The sequence below is a fragment of the Aphis gossypii genome, chromosome 3, assembly GCF_020184175.1.
Source record: "Aphis gossypii isolate Hap1 chromosome 3, ASM2018417v2, whole genome shotgun sequence".
NCBI lineage: Eukaryota > Metazoa > Arthropoda > Insecta > Hemiptera > Aphididae > Aphis > Aphis gossypii.
In genome coordinates this window covers 9,211,566-9,231,879 of record NC_065532.1, presented here as the reverse complement: position 1 = coordinate 9,231,879, position 20,314 = coordinate 9,211,566, and the positions used below count along the sequence as shown (strand labels likewise).

The following is a 20,314-nucleotide window of genomic DNA, read 5'->3' as shown; positions in this document are numbered from 1 at the left end:
TTGCGGTGTGAATACGTCTGGTATAATAAATAAGTACGTATTCTTTAAAGTTGCTAACGTTTACTTATTAATTCAGCCGTAGGCAAAGGATGTAATAGTTTTGTAGTTGTCGCGTGAGCTCGCATTTAATATAATGTACATGCATATGATATTTTATGCGGTGTCCCCCTTTTCGTCTTCTGTATTATATTACAGTTTATTATTATTATTATAATGAACAAAACAGAATTAGAACAACAGCCAAATATTGTGTGGTGTCGTGTGCGTATATACAATAATAATTTAATTATATTATGTACATAATGTATAACTATAGATATGGTATAAGTTACTCGCTGTCTATATAATATAAATCTAGCTTATCTCGCGTCAATCACTTTTCATTCGTTTTATTCCCTATTGTAACACAGACGAATGTTTTTCTATGTAATGCGGTGTACGTACATAAAAGAAAATCTTATAATAAAACTGTTAAGGTTAATTTCAGTTATTTTACAAATTTTAAGAAGTATATCCAAACGGTATCAGCTTAATAAAATAGCGTGTTTACCCCAAATTTTTAAATGTATACCATATCACTTAAACGGCAACGTATATAGGAGCTATGGCCTATGGTTATATTAATATTATATCTACAATTGGCTATAAGGGGTGTCCAAAAAATAAGTTTCCTTGTGTAGGTTATTTATTTTTTTTTAAATTTTAGTGCATATTTAAATTATTTCTATAGCCAAGTGGAAACTTAGTTTTAGGATATGCTTTTAATTGTACACATTATATAATATGATGTTAAAAGAGTCATGAGTTCGAATTTTTGAGTTTTTTATTTTTGAATCTTTCTGTACGAAAAAAAATTACTTAAAATTATTATGTGGTAAATATAAGAATTAAAAAAACGAATAACATAGCGCGATCTATCGGCTGACTGACCTAAGTAGCGAACGGAACAGTTTTGTTGTAGTGTTATTATAGAAAAAAAAATACTTAGTTATTGTTCATACATTGATGGAACGTAAAATAATTTAATTATATATCATTGAATAAACATAACTTAGTACTTACATAACATAAATGATGTATTATTAAATGAAAATTGTTAAGACTTAATTATTACGATCCATATGGCCAGATTTTGTACATGTATCGATATTGCATATACTGAGTGCCGTAATTAGTGGCGTACCTAGAAGTTTTTAATGAGAGGGGATGTTAACTTACAACTTATAAGTAAATAGTAATCATACATTTAAGCAAATAATTTTTTTGTGGGGGAAAGAACCAACAATTTCAAATAGCAAGTCTTTATGATTTAAAGTGGTTATATAGCTTATAAACATAGACTATGTAATAAGTTATAAGTTATAAATATATCATATTTTCCCGCTTATAACTGTAAAATATATTAATATATATAGATGACAACATTTTATAATTTTATATATTAATCTATGCCACTGTGCTATATATATATAAGTGTAAAGACACGTTTTCGGCATAGTGTTAAATAGTCACAGTATGTCTGTAATCGACATTGACTAATATCTATTATGTCCTGCAGGAGGAATGTTGACACTAGATGATACGTCAAGCTTTGGATAAAACATAATAATTCAGTTTAAAGTTGCTAAGTGTTGATAACTGATACGTTATTATGCACTAATTTACTGACATATAAATCGCATTTGATGCATTTTTTGTATGTGCTATATTTAATTATAATACTGAACGTATAATAGTACAAAACTATAGAATATATTGTAGTAGGGTATAGCACATGGGTTATATTCATAAAATAAAAGTTGTGAATATGTGTATTTCTTACTGTTCTGTGTGGTTTTGATTTTTTGGAGTAAAGAGTGTGTTGCGAATTTCTAAGATGGGTTTGAATGTTCACGGAAATAAAATAGTCAAACAAATTAATTTTTATTATCGAAAGTATGTTGGAGCGACCTGTTGCTGGTTGTTTTCATGTATTTTTTTATTACGTCATTTTAGGAGAAATTAATTGTAGTATGAATTCAAGGTCATTATAGCGAACATTCGTAATTTTTTTTTTCATAAAATCTTAATTTTTAATAAGATTGGGCTATAAATACGTTTTATGTGAATATGTGATTTTGAATTTATAGTGGAAGGAGGAGAGACTTTCTAATTTAAAAAATGAATTTGAATGTTCATGGGAATGGTGTGCTTTAAATTTGCCTAAATGTCGAATAAATCAATTCTTCTTAATAAGATAAGCTAGTGATAGTCGACTTCAACTTTATGTATATCTATTATAAATTTAGATCCGGAAATATGTATGTTTTGACGTGTATTTTGAATTTACGAAGGATGAAAAACCCTCTATCATATTATTATAAATAGCGTTGATCATTATACAAAGTTCTGTTATCAGTAATACTTAGCTTATATAAGCGTTAAGGCTTTTAGGATGTGTTTGAATTTTATACTTCAGCTGTTTTTTTTTGCCATTGGCTTTTTTTCATAATATTAGTTTATTTATCCACCTGTAAAGTGAATTTTTTTTGGAATTTGAATTAAAAATGCAATGGTACCTATAAGATATTTTGTTTTTCCGTTGATATATATTTAGGTAATTCTTTTGTTTTAAAAACACGTAATACACTTAATATTGTATGACGCATTATTATCTTTCGTGGCGTAATCTCCCGGACAAGAACATCAACCATGTGCTGCCGTTATGTTCAGGAATATGGGTTATCCGTAAACGGTCGACCAGACAATTATAGTTAAGTAAAATGTACCTTTTTTCCCTTTGGAAAATCATTACATAGGGGCCGAAAGTAAAATGTACCTAAATTAATGTTGTTTCACTTATAGCACTATTGAAATATTTAAAATGACAAATTAATATATATCATTTTAATATTGACTTATCTAATGTAAAAAATACTATTCAAAATATACTATTACCATTCACCATCTAAATCTCTTAAATATTATACTTAAAGAAAACCCTATAATATACAGGTAATAGCTTGGAAAAATAACACCCCCTCTCTCACTTTCAAAAAAAATTATACACAAAAACAAAATTGAAAAGCTTGTCGCTAAAAATTATCTACATAATTTATCTAAGATAACAATTTTATTAAAATAGTTAGATAAAAAGATATTTTAAATTATTTTTATTTAAATAATTCATAATACTAGTAATGCATAATATTATATTTGTATTTTGTATATTATAATATTATGAACACGTATGTATATATAATAATGGCATATCTATTATCTATATTATGTAATATGTGTAATATAAATTATCGCTGGCGTATGATATTATAATAATTATTTACAGTTATCGTCTACTTTTAGAATATAAAATACACAAAATATATTATTTAAATACTTATTTTAATAATTATCTAACCTCAAACGGGTTAAAACATAATAATGGTATAAACTGGTAATATTATTATCGTTTATTTCTGATGACTCGAATAACAATATACACCGAGTGAGATCTCCCGGCTAAACGTTTAACAACGTCTACGTTCGTTCATTGTCGTCCGCGGTTCCATCCAGAATCAATGTATTTAATATGTTACATGTTTTCTAGTAAGACCGTTACCGTTTATTCCGTGATTCGTCACGTCGTGTCTTCCATTGATTTGTTTTTGGTTTCAGGTAGACACAGATAAAGAAATAATGCACCAACTCCGGAAACGGTGCCGAAAATGTAAAACGTCATCGACGTGCCGATGTTGGTCAGCAAATAAGGGCTGATTTGGATCACCGTATAGAACATGAAGAACCCAAAGCACGTGGACAGACCGCTGCCGAGTTCGCGGCAATACCCGGGAAACATCTGCAGGAAAACGATAATGTTATAAATTATAAGTGACCTTTACGAGGAAACGTTAGAATTGCATTTGGCACTGAAAAAGGTAATGTGAAAATTTCACTCAGTTTAAACAGAAATTGATTATCTAATGTTAGAATTGCATTCGATTAAATCATTATAAAAAAACTATTTATCAACGAATATCTGGAGACTGTCAAAATAAGTTTACGCATTTTGTATTTGCTAACTATTTTAACTGCTTTGTTATTGAAAAAAAAAAATTATATTAATTTTTTCAGGATTTATAAACGGCAATATAGTACAATATTGTTATGATTATTTAAAGGTATATGCATAAATAATAGTTATAATTTAAAACTGAAATATTATATACCTACAGTTATATTTAAAAAATATGTAGGTATTCGGTTTATATTTTTAAACGAATTATTCATGTAGTCTAAATACTAAATTAATCTATAAATATATGCAATTCCAAGTAAAATTATAATAAACTACATATGACATACCTATAATATCTACGAAATTGGAGGATCGATTGCAATTCGAACATTATTAGTTTTAACCGAGTGAAATTTGTTTTGTTTTACTTATAATCTAGTTAATTATAAAAATATCGGCTGAATTACTAAGAGATATGTTTTTAAATGTGCTATCTTCCATTAATGAATTTAATTTAGAAACAACTTGTATTTCTTTATATATTTTTACACCACCATTTTAGGCTTCAAAGAAGTTTTGAAACACGAATATGTTTTTTCGTAATAAATTAAATACTATGACTTTTTTCACAGTACTATAAATCAGCTAAAATCATAGGTTAATCAATTTTAGCTATTATTTGAGTGTATTACAACATAAATGTGTTAGAATTATTGAAATATACTTTATTTTCTATACTATTTGACTTCGTAATTCGGGGAGTTAAATAATAATTATTATGATGTTACTGTATAAATATATAACATAATACGCACAAACGGTAATTAACAAACGTATATTGGTACTGTTGTACATGCACACAGACGTCGTTAGTTTAATACAGTAAAAACAGATAAAATACATCAAATGAGCATTGAAATAAAAATTAATTCATCGACTACAACAATAAAATGTTAGTATGGCATTTTTTTTCTGTTAGAGTTTATCGTCTGTGAAAATAAATGATTTATGTGGCTATAGAATGTAATAGCGGTACTGTACATTTATATATTGATTAAACTTTGCTCTTGGTAAAATAAAATAATCATTAAAGTAATTATTATATAGGAAGTATTAGTTTTAAAAATATACAGGTTAGATAGATAAATGAACATTTTTTTTGACGATTGGATTTTGAATTATTACTATTACACAAATTATGAATTGCTATAACTGTGTTAACGTTTTTCAAATGTTTTTCTTTTAAATAGGAAATTACGATCCTACCATAAGGGATTTAAACTTAAACACTTTAACACTTAAATGATGATCAGTAAACACTTGAATATTACTAAAATTCTACAACCATTATTATTTTCATTACTACAAAATAATGTGTACCTATTGTTTGGTATGAGTACTATGGGTCCCTTTTCAGATAAATGATCAGATAAATGTCCTGATCATTAATAAGAATTTATTTAATAATATAGTCAACCATCAGCCCTTTACAAATCCTTCGTAATATGATTACTACAGAATAATAATATTGCTATAGGTAATATTGTAAAGAGCAGATATTTAGGTTTTATTTTATATGTATATCTATTATATTTATTTAGTTTAGTATCCAGCTAAAAGAAAATAAAAATTTAGATGATTCGTTGATTAAAGAATTAGTAGAAAATATGTTGCAGTTTTATAGGTATGACCATATTTTAGGGTTTTTCGAATACAAGCCTATTAAAAAAATATATATTTTTGAATATTATATTACATTATTGTTTGTAAAAAGTTATGATATTATAAATTTTGAATTGTGAATTTATTTCATAATACATCGTTATTTATTGTCACTTTTGTGTAAGGCTGACAAAATTAATTATTTTTTAATTCGTTAAGTTAGTATAGGATAATAAAAATTGAGTTAGAAATTATAGTTGTTTTGATCCCAATGAAATCCAAAAAATGTACATAACATATTATTTCACTTTGGCATCCTCAAATTTTTTTATTTACTATGCATATGTATAACAATATTATAATATTGTATCTATTTTCGATTATTGTTTTTGTTATTATGAAAACAATTATTTGTGTACAAAACAAAATATATTTTAAGTAAGGTTTATAGGCGTAAAAAAGGCTAACCGTATCTACACTATGTATATTTTATAGTTAAGTTATAGTTACCAATCATTAGAGCACGAAGTTTTATGCACTTAAATGTATCGAAATATCCATATAAATATATAATATGCAGTAAAAATCATAAAAATATGCAACTAATATGTAAATAATACCTACGGTATTTCGTGGCCTTTTACATTAAATTCGTAGATATTCCATATTATAATTGTTCTAAAAGATAATACAATATTCCTCTAAAGAATATAGTGCGTTTGTAAAACGATGGCAGTTTATTTACACTGTGAAAAATACGTAAAATTAGTTTTTTAGAAAAAATGACAACAAGTGGCCGTGGGGTCTATTAGTGTCTAATTATAATTTTGATATTTTTGCTTTTTTATATATGTACATTCATTAGTCATCACTGTAGATCAGATATGTGCAATTTTGAATTTGAAAACTTACTCTTACACCAAGTATTGAACATAATTTGATTTTTTCAAAAAAATAGTATTTCGTGGCCTATCACATTAAATTCGGATATATTCCATATTATTATTATTTTAAAAGATACTGCGACGTTCCCTTAAGGTGTATAGTGCATTTCTTAAACGATGGCAGTTTATTTACACTGTGAAAAATACGTAAAACTAGTTTTTTAAGAAAAGCTGACAACAAGTGGCCGTGGGTTCTATTAGAATCTAATTATAATTTTGATATTTTTAGTTTTTTGTGCTTGTACATTCATTAGTCATCGCATTAAATTATGTATGCGAAATTTTGAATTTGAAAACTTATTCCTTCACCAAGTATTGAACATAATTTGATTTTGTCAAAAAAACAGTATTTCGTGGCCTTTCACATTAAATTCGGATATATTCCATATTATTATTATTTTAAAAGATACTGCGGCGTTCTCTTAAGGTGTATAGTGCGTTTGTTAAACGATGGCAGTTTTTTTACACTGTAAAAAATACGTAAAACTAGTTTTTTTTGGAAAACTGACAACAAGTGGTCACGGGCCCAATAAGAAATGTAAATTTGGTATTTTTTACGTTTTTATGCGCGTACATTCACGATGAGTAATCATATTGAGGAAAAATTTAACTCGTTATATTATGTAGGTAAATAATTTTGTCAAAAGTAATTTAATTTTTACACAAACGTGTTATAGCTTTATAACTCGTTGTTATTACATCTGTAGGTAATTGCAACAGAATATTTGTCTAGAGTACATCAATAGAAAGAAGCCACGCTCACCTCGCCGGACATGATCCAAGGCAACGGCACCAGACCGATGTTGACGAACACCATGTACGCGACGATGGACAGGACGGGCGTCAGGCTGGCGGTGGCCGCCGGGGCCGGGATCGCCTGGACGGCCACGCTGCCGGTGGCTCGGGCGCCGGGGTCGCGCACCGAGGCGGCCAGGCACAGCAGGGACGCGCACGTGCCCACGGCCGACACGACGGCCAGCGGCCGGCGGCCGTACCGCTTGGTCAGGCCGCACGCCAGCACGGAGACGGCCAGCCGGATGACGTCCAGCGCCATGGTGCAGTGGTACTCGTTGAGGTCGGGCCCGACGCGCTTGAGCAGCGTCACCGAATAGAAGGCCACGGCGTTGACGCCCGAGAACTGTTGGACGAAAAAGAACGCGGACAGCACGGCCAGCGGCGCCAGGAACGACGGCCTGCCGAAGCACTGACGCGCCGTCGGCTTGACGGCGTCCGGCGGCGGCGGCGGCGACTGCGCGTCCACTTCCGACGACGGCGGCGGCCGGTTGTCGTGATGGTCGGCGGCGGTCGTCCGAAGGCGGCGGCGGCGCCTGTCCTCGTCCTCCCGCAACCAGACGGGCGACTCGGGCGTGAACCATATGAGCGCGTAACCGGCGAACGGCACGACCGAGCACAGGGCCGACACCAGTCGCCAGCCGAGGAACGTGCCCATCGTGTGCACGGCCAGTATGCCGGCCGACACCGAGAACGAGATCATGGCCAGGGCGGCGCCCCGGTAACGCTGTTCCGTCACCTCGGCGATGTACACGGCGGTCGGCGGCCCGAGCAGGCCGGTGCACAGGCCGGTGAGCAGTCGGCCCGCGTACACGCCGTTCACGCCGGTGGCCATCGAGACGGCCGTCCAGCCGAGCACGAACGGCACGCAGATGAGCAGGTTGGTCGTCTTCCGGCCCAGTCTGTCCATGGCCACGCCGCCCAGCACGCTCCCGACGGCCATCGGTAGCGCCGCCATGCTGGCTAAAAGGTAAGAAAAAAAAAAAAACGCTTTTTGATTACAATATAATATTATAATGTGTAATAATAATATAATATTGACTTTGTCATTTCCGGTCGCAATCATCGACCGGGGTCGTATTTGGCGGGTGGCTTTTTTTTTTTTTTGTTTATAACGTCCATTCTTTCGATTCTCTGTTACAAACCTCCATTTCCTATACATATTATTTTAGTGTGTTCTTTTTTTTCATATTTTTTAATCGGTCACCGTAATTTATGTTACCGCTTGATTCTTCGTAGCAAACGCGTTTTAATCTTCACAGAAATGGTTATCAAATAAATTAAGTATAGATAAGTTTGAAATATACCAATCATGTTCATCACAACACTTTTTTTTGAGGTAAGGGCCCAATTTTTTTTAATTTGCACCATACTCTACCTTTTCCATACGCACACGTATATTCCATATACTAACCGATGAAGAAAATCGAAAATGGAAATATCGCCAGCCGTTTATATTAGGGCCACTACAAAACGCGATATACGTTTATAGTTAAACCGATTTGTGCGTAAGTCCATCCTCGTTCGAGTGATTTAGTTTTGATTTTTCCCCCAGACATACGCGTGTAGGTAGTGCAAACACAAGTATACACCGGACAGTTAATCCATCTGCAGCTTATAATAATAATATAGTGTATACCCAGTGATATTTAATTACACTGCAGCAGCGTATACATAGGTCGTTGCAAATTGCAATAGTTGCAACGGTTATAATAAAGCACACAATGTATACATAATATAAATAATATTATAAATTGGTACCTAATTAATTTGGGGCTCGATTATAAGAGATTGGGGTCAAGTTAGAAACTTACACAGTATACTTTCAAATTTTGGTGTAGGACGTAGGTACTTACTTTGATTACTTGTCATTGCAACCACGCGTTTTTTAAATTTAAAGAGTATGACGTAGTTATGTAGAGAAATATTTTTTAATCTAATACGTCCGTTTCGTTTATCGTATAGAATACCTATTATAGCAAAAAAAAAAAAATGCTTTGCATCGTTTTGTTTATAAGAAAAATATAATAATATACTGAAAGTATATGATTTATCTGATGCAAGAACGAGCACGAGGTTTGTTCAAACACAAGTGATATAATCATATTAGGTATTGCTTATTGTAATATTGTATCTGCAGAGAAACGATTAATTTATTTTTGCCACATTGAGAGATAACAAGAAGACTTAAAAATAGTTGTATAGCTTTACAAATATTAGGAAAAAAAGATGATAATATTATACTAATATAAATATATAATTGTCAGAAATCAATATATTTATCAATTCTTTTATTCTTTCTAAATGTTTTTATTTCCAACGTGGTATTGGTCCAAATGTCATATTATATATATTATATATCATATATATGATTTGTGAAATACTTAAATATTAGGTATACACAATATAATATCAGTAATATCACGACTTATAAAAATTCGTTTGGTTATTTCTATATTATACTACCTACTTTCGATTACCATTTTATTCTTATAAGTTAGTTATACTTTATAAATAGAGCACTGATTTTTAGCAATAAAATGCATCAAAATATGCTATATGGCATGTGTAGTAAAAATCATAAAAATATGCAAAAAAATTAACCATTAGATTCAAATTGTTATGATTTGTGAAGATAACTGACAAAAATCCAAAAAAGTAAAAAGGAAAAAATAAGCAATCACATAGAAATTTGTCCTCTATTCCTGAGTTATCGCATTAAATCATACATGTGAAATTTTAATTTTGAAAACTTAATCCTTCACCAAGTATTGAACATAATTTGATTTTTTCAAAAAAATAGTATTTCGTGGCTTTTTACATTAAATTTGGAGATATTCAATATTATTATTATTTTAAAAGATACTGTGACGTTCCTTTAAGGTGTATAGTGCGTTTGTAAAACGATGGCAGTTTATTTACACTATGAAAAATACGTAAAACTAGTTTTTTAGAAAAAACTTTCAACAAGTGGCCGTGCGGGGTCTATAAGTGGCTATTTATAATTTTGATATTTTTGCTTTTTTGTGCATGTACATTCATTAGTCATCACAGTAGATCATACATGTGAAATTTTGATTTTGAAAACTTATTCCTTCACCAAGTATTGTACATAATTTGATTTTTTCAAAAAAATAGTATTTCGTGGCCTTTCACATTAAATTTGGATATATTCCATATTGTTATTGTTCTAAAAGATACTATGACGTTCCCTTAAGGTGTATAATGCGTTTGTTAAACGATGGCAGTTTTTTATACTGTAAAAAATACGTAAAACTAGTTTTTTAGAAAAAACTGACAACAAGTGGCCGTGTGGTCTATTAGTGTCTAATTATAATTTTGATATTTTTGCTTTTTTGTGCATGTACATTCATTAGTCATCACAGTAGATCATATATGTGCAATTTTGAATTGAAAAACTTACTCCTTCACCAAGTATTGTACATAATTTAATTTTTTCCAAAAAACGGTATTTGATGGCCTTTCACATTAAATTTGGATATATTCCATATTGTTATTGTTCTAAAAGATACTATGACGTTCCCTTAAGGTGTATAATGCGTTTGTAGAATGGTGGCATATTATTTACACTGAGAATAATACGTAAAACTAGTTTTTTTAGAAAAAATTGACAACAAGTGGCTGTGGACCCAATAAAAAATATAAATTTGACATTTTTTACATTTTTATGCACGTAGATTCATGAGTAAACCACGGATTTTTGTGCATGTGCAAATGTTTCGAAATATGTCATATAAATATATAATGTGAAGTAAAAATCATTAAAATATGCAACAACTATACAAGAAAATTTATTTTTTTTTTTATAAAATTCACAAATTAAACAAACTTACAATAATTAATTACTTAAATAAACTAAGTATATAAAAATTTTTCGTTTTGATATTCGATACATTTCGAATTTCGTATGAATATTCAAAAAATATGCAATAACCATTAAATATACAGAAATATGCAAAAAAAAATCCAAATCCAAATTCAAATTTAGATTCTAATTCTTATAATTCGTGAAGATAACTGACAAAAATCCAAAAAAGGAAAAAGGTAAGCAATTGCATAGTAATCCGTGCTCTACTTATAACCAATATATTTAGAAACTTAAGTTTCGAAAATAATTTGTGTATCTACTGTACTCGTTTATGTCATATGCAGTGGCGTAGCCAGGAATTATCCGAGGGGAGGGGGTTTAATGATCCTTTTTTTGCTCACTTCTAAAATATTGTTCAGGAGCGGTAAAATGTACTAAGTTGTACGCTAATTGAATTTCATACATAAGTATAACAGTTAAAAAAACTATAAATTTATATACATTATAATAACAATTTTTTTTTAAAGCCCAAGGGGAGGATTTGAACATCCCCCCCCTCGGCTACGCCACTGGTCATATGAGTCTGATTATTAATACCTAACCTTATTACTACCGTTTTGTTACGATATCAGATTAATATCAACTATTACATCTTTTTAAATATCAGAGCTGTGACCTACTGACCTGTGAATAAGTATAGTTTTATCACTATCCACGGGCATCAAGGTATTCTGCTTAAATACATATTATTATACATACGGGGTGAATTCTGAAATATTTAATTTTAGCTCACCTATCCACGACTCTTGATGGCTGCTGATTTTGATGGTCGATCGGTCGTCCTTGAGTTGCGGCAAGAGTACAGCTGAAAACCCAACAGTCATCCCGGAACCGAGCGTCACAATCAGTGGTCCGGACGCGGCAAACATCTATCGAGATTTTAGTTAAGTACAATATATTATATTCGTTTATGCATACTAAAATGATATATGCAATTTTAACTTATTCGTAAAAATATATATTGCAAATACTTAGGTTTAGGATAATATTAACAGCAACTGTAGTAGAAATTTTTAATCTCAAAAAGTATGTACAATATAATTTTAAAATTTATAATAATTCATATATTATCGGAAGAAATATTATTTTAATAATTTCGTTTGGATTTTATTCTTACATATTTTATTTCTCAGAAAAATATTTTATGTTAGAAATTCAGAATGTAAAATTAAATTAAAAGTCTACGCTATCATTCAAAAAAATAAAAAGTTAAAAAGCGGAATTAATTAAAATTTTTAAAAATATACATTTTTAAAAATGTTATTTGTTATTACTTAGTCGCGCAAAAGAAATATTTACAATACTTTTATCTGAGAAAATATTATGTGTTTATTAGTTACCTTCAAAAGAATAATCGCCTTGTATTAAGGCATGGGTAATATACTATTGTAAATTTGTAAACATATTATAACGTTCACTATGTAGAAAGCTACAAAACATATTTGACTAAACAAAAGCAAAAATAATTGACAAAATTGACCTAATATATTATATATGTATAATATATATAATACACCTATGGTTTTTAACAACCAGAACTTCATTTTGTACACTGGCCTAGTGTTTAAACATTTTATAATAATTACCGAAATCCGGAAGTATGAAAAAAAAACATAAATGTTTGAACCGAAGGATCACTTAGGCTCATGAAGGATTTCTAGTTTTTTTTTTTAGTGGATAATAAAATAACCAATATATCATTTATTTTCGCATATAAAAAATTAAAATATTATTTTATTATACATAATCTACAATGTTTTTCATACTTATAAATTTCTTGAACGGTTATGATAGAAATAACAACTAAAATTTATTATAAAAAACATGACGTAGATCGTAAATTTAGTGGCTTATTATAAGGTACCCGATGCTTGACGGTGTGTATTTCGTTGTAGTTTGTTCTTTGTGATTGATATATTATACTCTGTTGGATTTCGTCATATGACTAAACAGCAAACATCGATGTATAATATTATACAAAACAAACACATTTCGATTGTATGAATACACTTAATTGCCGCCACGTGATTATAGACAGCGTTCGATATCACTGTTTACCTATATTATATTATTATGTCCGTGTACATGTTTGAAAAATGTTCGAATGGCAAAATGATTTCCTATGGTAATTTAAACCAATGACTGTTGAAAAGTTTAAATATTTGATTAATTAACTGGCGTTAACCTTAACCAAATAAATAGTTTACACGTTTAATAATTATCAATGTATTAGGTATATATGTACTACAAAATTAATGTACTACACAGGCAATTGTTGTGGCCACTGATATACCTATAGCTAATCGACTTTAAGATTTGTTTACAAAGAACATAAGTACTTCAGTATTAACTACAGTTTTATTAATTTATTTTGCGTTTTTGATGGATCTGCAGCGAGGAAAAACTGCCATAGTATATACTCGGTGATTGTATTTTTTTACGTGCAATATCTATAACTACGTTCATAATAATATATGCTTGATGATCTTAACCGCAGATAGTAATTCGCCTATATACAATTTTAGACGAGTTTCCGTAATGTTCGGTATATTGTATTACCTGTTTGAAGACGGGCGGAACGTTGACTTTGAGATACATAATATATTATGTTATTATCGATTGTATCATTGAGAAATCATTACACATCTGCAGCGTAATTGCAAGAAACGATCACGTCGATCATGTATGATAATAATACTAATTGTATTATTATTATAATGGAGGTTGATTTTTTCACCGGTGCTGCTATAATAAACGTCTGAAAAAAAAAATAAAAAATTACAAATGACAATGATTGGAATATTATTGCCGACGTGCACCGTCCGAATTATCTATATAAACTCCCGTGTTCCCGTCAAATCATCGGTGTCGTGTAGCTTTTTAATGTGTATACTTTATACTACGCGCTGAGGACGGAACAATATACCTATTATCATCAATATAATATAAAATATGCAGCTCCTCGTCTATCCACGGTCACCCGAAACAAATTAAAGCATCAAGGTCTCGGTCAGAGATCAATGTTTTGTAGGTATATACGTGTACCTACGGTAAAACAATATAATATTATGATTACCCGAGAGACACCGGCAGACGATTAGGATCATCGCAATGAGCATATTATACACCTATATAATGTAACATCGCCTTGGCGCAGCATATAATATTATAATAAGAAGTATAAAAAAATTACGAGTGTGCAAAAAAAAAAAACACTACCGATATACCTCTAGGTGTATGGCTGACAAAAAATCGTCCGTCGAGTATATAACAATTACGAGCACTTACACGTGTTTTGTTTCGTCTTGTATATTTTAATGACCTTTTATGTGTACATTATTCATTGTGTTTTTGTAATTTCCGCCGCTGCGAGAAAACTCGCAGTTTCCATCGCAATACTGGTCGTTTACTGTCGCTGGTATATTATATTATTGCCATTATATTATCATAATAATAACAATAATAGTAATACGCACCACGCTGCAGTTATCGTCTGTTTCCCGTAATTTACATAACGTTTGGCGACGAGGAGGGATCGTATTGTTAATATATAGGTGTACACCTATATATACGTATATATTATGCGCCGTGATTTCGTGGGGGAGATCGGTTATGTGATTCCGCGGCACATGAATCACCGCTATGGGCAATGCGATTGTCAGCACGTGACACGTGATAAACGCGTATATCGTTTATCAATGATTTTAATGTAACGAAATTAACGTCGACACGCTTAAATAAATTATTATGAACACAAACTAAACGATACTCGAGTATGAGTAGGCATTTTACGGACTCACACTTAGTTTAGAATGGTACCTACTCATGTTTCTAATTTATTTTTCGGAACATTTACCCAAAGTAAAAAAAAAAAACAAATAATAATAGCGTTGATCGATCATATACCGATTACGGGGATACCCTAATGCGCAAATTCGTTTTGTATCTTAGAGGTGGAATAAAAGCGCAAAAATAATTTTATTAACTAATACAATTGTATACCCGTTGCTCTAAAAGTTTCAATTTAAAATTTGACGCTCATTATATTTAGTTCTCAAGTATTGTAGTATATTTATGTTTCGAAAACAATAGCGATGGAGTTCAATTGAAGTTTAGGGTTATTGTATCGTATTTTATGAATTTATTTTAAAAAACTTCCAGATTGGGCTATTTTAAACGTAGACTTCAAATTTCAAATTTAATTTTAAGGTACTTATAGTTTATTTCTAAATTTAAAATAACTCAAAATTCTGATTCTGATTTTGTATATTTTTTAACTCATTTTAATATATTTACTCTTAAAGGCTCTATTAATAATGAATAATGGTTATGATTTAAATAAAATACACTTTAATTTAGTAAAATTAATTTGTGCTTTTGAGTTGCATTCAGGCTATGTTTTGAGTTTATGGGGTACAGTTATTAACTATTGTATGCATATAATATACAGGTGACTAGGTATCGATAGTTTTTGAAGTTGTGGGGAAAGATTTATGAAAAACTTTGAATTATTGAATAATTTAGATATAACTAAAAGCAATACTGCAGTTTCAAAATATTGAGAAAGAAAAATAAAGCAAATTATTAAAAATTATATGAAAAGTGTATATATAATGTATATAATTTTTAGGTTTTATGACGTGCTTCAGTACTGTGTACCTATGTATCGAGTATATAATAACTATAATAATGCAATACTAATGATATAAAATAACAAATAATTATTAGTATACAAAAACTGATGTTATCGGTGATCTATTACAGCCTTGGCTACATCAGTTTTTTTGTTATCTTAGAATATTGAAAATACGATAAAAAGATTTAAGATACGAAGATAAATAAATAACTAAGAAATGTAGAATACATGCGATAATAATTTGATGGTGCTTGAAATAAACGAGCTAAGTTTATAATTATTGTTACTTACATTTTACTTCAAATTACACATTGTGTATCAAAATTCATTGTTTTTGTTTCCAGTAAATTATCACTACATTTTCAACGGATCAAACATTTATTTTGCTATGGAATCTATGAAAATTTAGAATTATTGTAGATTTTGACAGTTAAATATATTTCATATTTATTCACAAATAATGATATTTGATAATATATATACAAACGTGTATAATTTTACTATATTATAGATTTTATGATTTTCCATGTCTCATTTTCGAAATCGATCTACTTACGTCGTAATCGATACGATATCATAATAACAATCGAAATGAAATAAGCTATGGGTACAGGTGATTTATTTACACCATGTGACCGTGATGATTATTATTGCGCTCGGTCCATATTCATTGAACGTAAACGTATCAAATTTTTAGACACCTAATGATTATATATTATATTATCTATTTTTTACGTATTTCATTACATACAATTAGTTCGAGTGTGTCGTAACTGGAAATATTACCAAATTCACCAATTTATGCATTTGCGTAATGTCTATGACTACTGTTTTTTTAACGGAACACACACATAGTGTGTAGGTGGTATACGTTGCGTACTTGTAAACGAATCGATTCGTTCTACTTGTACAGTTGATTTATTGAATATTATACGAAAAAAAAGTAATGTATCTATAGGTACCAGCTGTACAACAAAAGGTAGATACGTCTAATATATTTTTGTGGGCCGAGATTAATAAATTTAAAAGTGGTATTTTTGCTGTTATTGTTGAGTTTAAATGTAAGAATTTCCATTTGTAAATAAAATTGTATTGGTTAATAATAATTATGCTAAATAAAGTAAATTAAATAAATAATTTACAAATAAATTATAGAAAATTATGAATCTATTTTTTTTTTGCAAAAGTAAAAGACGTATACCTATACGAATTTAGGTACGAATTTATCGGTATGTATAGTTTACACGTAGTTTACTCACGTTTTATAACATACTATCAAAATATACATACAAATGAAATGAAGTATTCCGATAAAAAATATAAAAATATACTATCAAACCTAGAACTATTTTGAATCGGAATTTTATACCTACTTGAATATTTCTATAAATAAACAATATTTTAAAATGTACATTAGGTATATTTGTATTGGTTATTATTATTATTATTGTATTAAAACAGCGTACTAATGTACCATATATATATGAATAGTAAAATACTAGAAAAAAATATACATTTGAATCTCAATCCTACGTAATTTTTTTATTAGTTTATACATTATGGACTCGAGATTGAAGTACTTCCGAAATTAATTTTGAATAAAAACAATTTGCAGATTTAAGCATGTACTTATACCGGCTACCTTGATATACATTATTTGCATAGCATAGTTATATATTTTGTATACAGCTATAATATAACTAATAATAATATTTGTATTCGTGTACTAAAAGCAATAAATCATACCATTATTATAATAATATAATATATTATAATATATATATATATATATATATATATATATATATGATCATACTTATTTAGTATGCAGTATATATTATATTATGTTTATACTTTAAAATTATATTAATAACATTATGCTACTTAATATACTACCAGGCTATATGAAGATCTATTCAATACCGTTATAATAATATAAACCCTGTACAATCGATTCATTAATCCTAAATGTAATCTTAAATACCAATATAATAATAATAATAATAATAATAATAAATATATTACCTGTCTAGTAGTTTCCGAGTATGGCGAGCAAACTAGAATATTTGGTTTGAAACGACAGTGAAAACAAAAACAGATGCCAGATGAACACTGCGTATCGGCGAAATCGTTAAAGTCTACAGAGACCGCATGGAAAATACCACGTCGCGAACACGAGAAATACACTGGCCGTGGAGACGTTAGTATTTTTATTATTATCCTATACGCGATACCTACGCTACACGTTTCGCGCGCCATACCCCTTCTACGACGGTCCATGCTAATAAAAGTAATAACTTATCGATGTACGTGTTCCTACGGGTTTTTTTTACTCGTAGTTGTAGTACTATTATGATATTATAAGTAGTATATAGGTACGAGTAAATTACGATTATTGAGTCTCAAAAACCAGCCAAAAAACTAATTGCAATATTTCATTTCTGCGGCCGGGGAAGGTGATATACGGCGGCACGTATATCATTAAACTAGCTATATATGCAACCTCATCAGAGATCTAACGCAGAGACAATGAGTTCTTTTTTTCTTTTTTTTTATTAATTCCGTGTGTATATTATATTATTAAATAATATTTAAAAATAAAATTATGATATTATGGTAATTTAATGTCTGTACACGATTGCAGTCATATTAAAATTGAATGCATCTTAACGTACTACTCGTTTTTTACCACTGATTCACGTGTAACACAATACATTTGCGTTTAGAAGATCCAATATTGTGTTCTTAACATAATATATATTTATATATTTAAACTTACATTAAAAAAAAATTTAATCTAAAAAACCTATTAGCAATTGATATTTTAATTTTAAAACGAGATATGATCATTTTAAAATTTTAATATTTTACACAGTTAAAACTTAAAATTAAAATAGCAATAAAAACAATAAAAGCCTATGATGTACCTAAATTCTTACCTATATTTTTTTATAATAGGTTAATTCACTTTAATAATGAAGTTAATAACATAAAATTAGGTTTGTTGAACGTAAAACTGCAGCTTTGTTGCATGTGCGCCAAAAAGTGAAAACAAAAATGGTGAACTGACTTCCTTTAAACGGGTAACAACCTATAAATGAAATACGGAATGACGCGAAAATAAGTAGCGTGCGCTTATAAGCACTCAGTGTTAAACTTAATTTTCTTAATTTTATGTTGTATACCAATATTGAATATATTGTAACTATAATATAGTGTATTTTTAATTACAGTGTCGAGCGACGAGCAATAATAATTATAACAACATTGCAGGATCTCATTTTACATTTAATAAATTGATCGACTTAAAAGAAGAACATAACTTGTTTCACAAAGTGTTTCAATATATTATATTATTATGGTAACGTATATAATTATTGTGTTATTTTATTAATTATTTTTTACTGTTAATCCGAAGTGTACAGCAAAGAAGTTATTTTTAAAAACCCGTTGTTGCGCATCTATGTATATCGATAAACTCAATGCTCTTGGAATATTGCAGTGCTACCTATGTATATTACATATTAGTTAAACTTCAATAGTTTAATGATGGTGTTTTTTTTATAAGGACGGTTTTTATTTATGTGGAAACACTTTTTTAAACTCTAAAACGACTTAATTAATTGTTTAAAAAAAAAAAAAAACAAAACTAAAATGCAATGAAATTAAAAAATATTTATATTTAAGTAAAAAATATAGTTGTAATAAACGTAATTCTGAAGATTTAAAATTGTTTAAAACACAACAATAATAATAATAAAAATAATGTTATCTATTTATCATTTTAGCTAATCTTATTTGGCTAATACAGTAATTGACAATAATAATACACTGCAAAATGACAATATATACGAAATAGGATTTCGGATTTACCAGTTAGGTACTATAGGTACATGGAAAAACTGTCGCGATCATATACTCTGCTGCAGGACATCAAAGGTATATATTTTACTTTGAATTTGGGTGAAATTGTTGTTTTAATAATATTTTTCTAGATGAAAAAAATCTAATACTTAATAATATCTATTTGTTAACAGCGACCTGCGAAAACCTAGGTACCTATATATGCGTGGTGTGTTCAATCCGCATAAACATACTATACAATATACAATACAACATATGCATGATAAGCGAATCCCTACATATTTGTACGAAACAAATTGACCTAAATGCGACACGTTTTTCTTTTTTAACCATTTCATTATATGTTGTCAAAACGGAAATTATGGCGGTTTCGGTAACGATGGGGTGTCCGCGCAGCAGTGTTGCGGGGATGAATACAATATAATTGTACACGACGGCGAAATACGCGTATGTGTGACGCAATACGCGCAATAGCGGAAACAATTTTTTTCCCGTCCATTCAATAACATGCAATAAAATACGGCGACACAATG

The 20,314-nt window shown here is 29.8% G+C and overlaps 1 protein-coding gene and 1 long non-coding RNA gene across 3 annotated transcripts in view; one reads left to right on the top strand and one right to left on the bottom strand.

Moving 5' to 3' along the window:
• Positions 1 to 3,180: 3,180 nt before the first annotated feature.
• On the bottom strand, positions 3,181 to 18,108 carry LOC126551488 (facilitated trehalose transporter Tret1-like). Of its 2 annotated transcripts, none has more exons than XM_050204933.1 (5): positions 17,943 to 18,108; positions 13,841 to 14,039; positions 12,015 to 12,150; positions 7,364 to 8,355; positions 3,181 to 3,835 (listed from the first exon to the last, which is right to left on the bottom strand). In XM_050204933.1, exons 2-5 carry the CDS (start codon positions 13,877 to 13,879, stop codon positions 3,617 to 3,619), a joined length of 1,386 nt encoding a protein of 461 aa, XP_050060890.1. In that variant the 5' UTR covers positions 13,880 to 14,039; positions 17,943 to 18,108; the 3' UTR covers positions 3,181 to 3,616. The 2 variants fall into 2 exon arrangements, with proteins under 2 accessions (XP_050060890.1, XP_050060891.1); XM_050204934.1 differs by lacking the exon at positions 17,943 to 18,108 and adding an exon at positions 16,209 to 16,302.
• LOC114126745 (uncharacterized) overlaps positions 17,969 to 20,314 on the top strand; it is a 32,848-nt gene continuing 30,502 nt past the window's right edge. The window contains exons 1-2 of the long non-coding RNA XR_007605399.1: positions 17,969 to 18,117; positions 19,151 to 19,278. This is a non-coding gene — a long non-coding RNA (uncharacterized LOC114126745). The remainder of the gene's footprint in view (positions 18,118 to 19,150; positions 19,279 to 20,314) is intronic.

Excerpts from the sequence above, each read along its gene's own strand:
- LOC126551488 (XM_050204933.1), bottom strand. The coding sequence starts at position 13,879 with ATGTATCTCAAAGTCAACGTTCCGCCCGTCTTCAAACAG. Across the intron at positions 12,151-13,840 it reads TTCCGCCCGTCTTCAAACAG|ATGTTTGCCGCGTCCGGACC; the intron begins GTAATACAATAT and ends AAATCTCGATAG. Across the intron at positions 3,836-7,363 it reads CTTGGATCATGTCCGGCGAG|ATGTTTCCCGGGTATTGCCG; the intron begins GTGAGCGTGGCT and ends GTTTTCCTGCAG.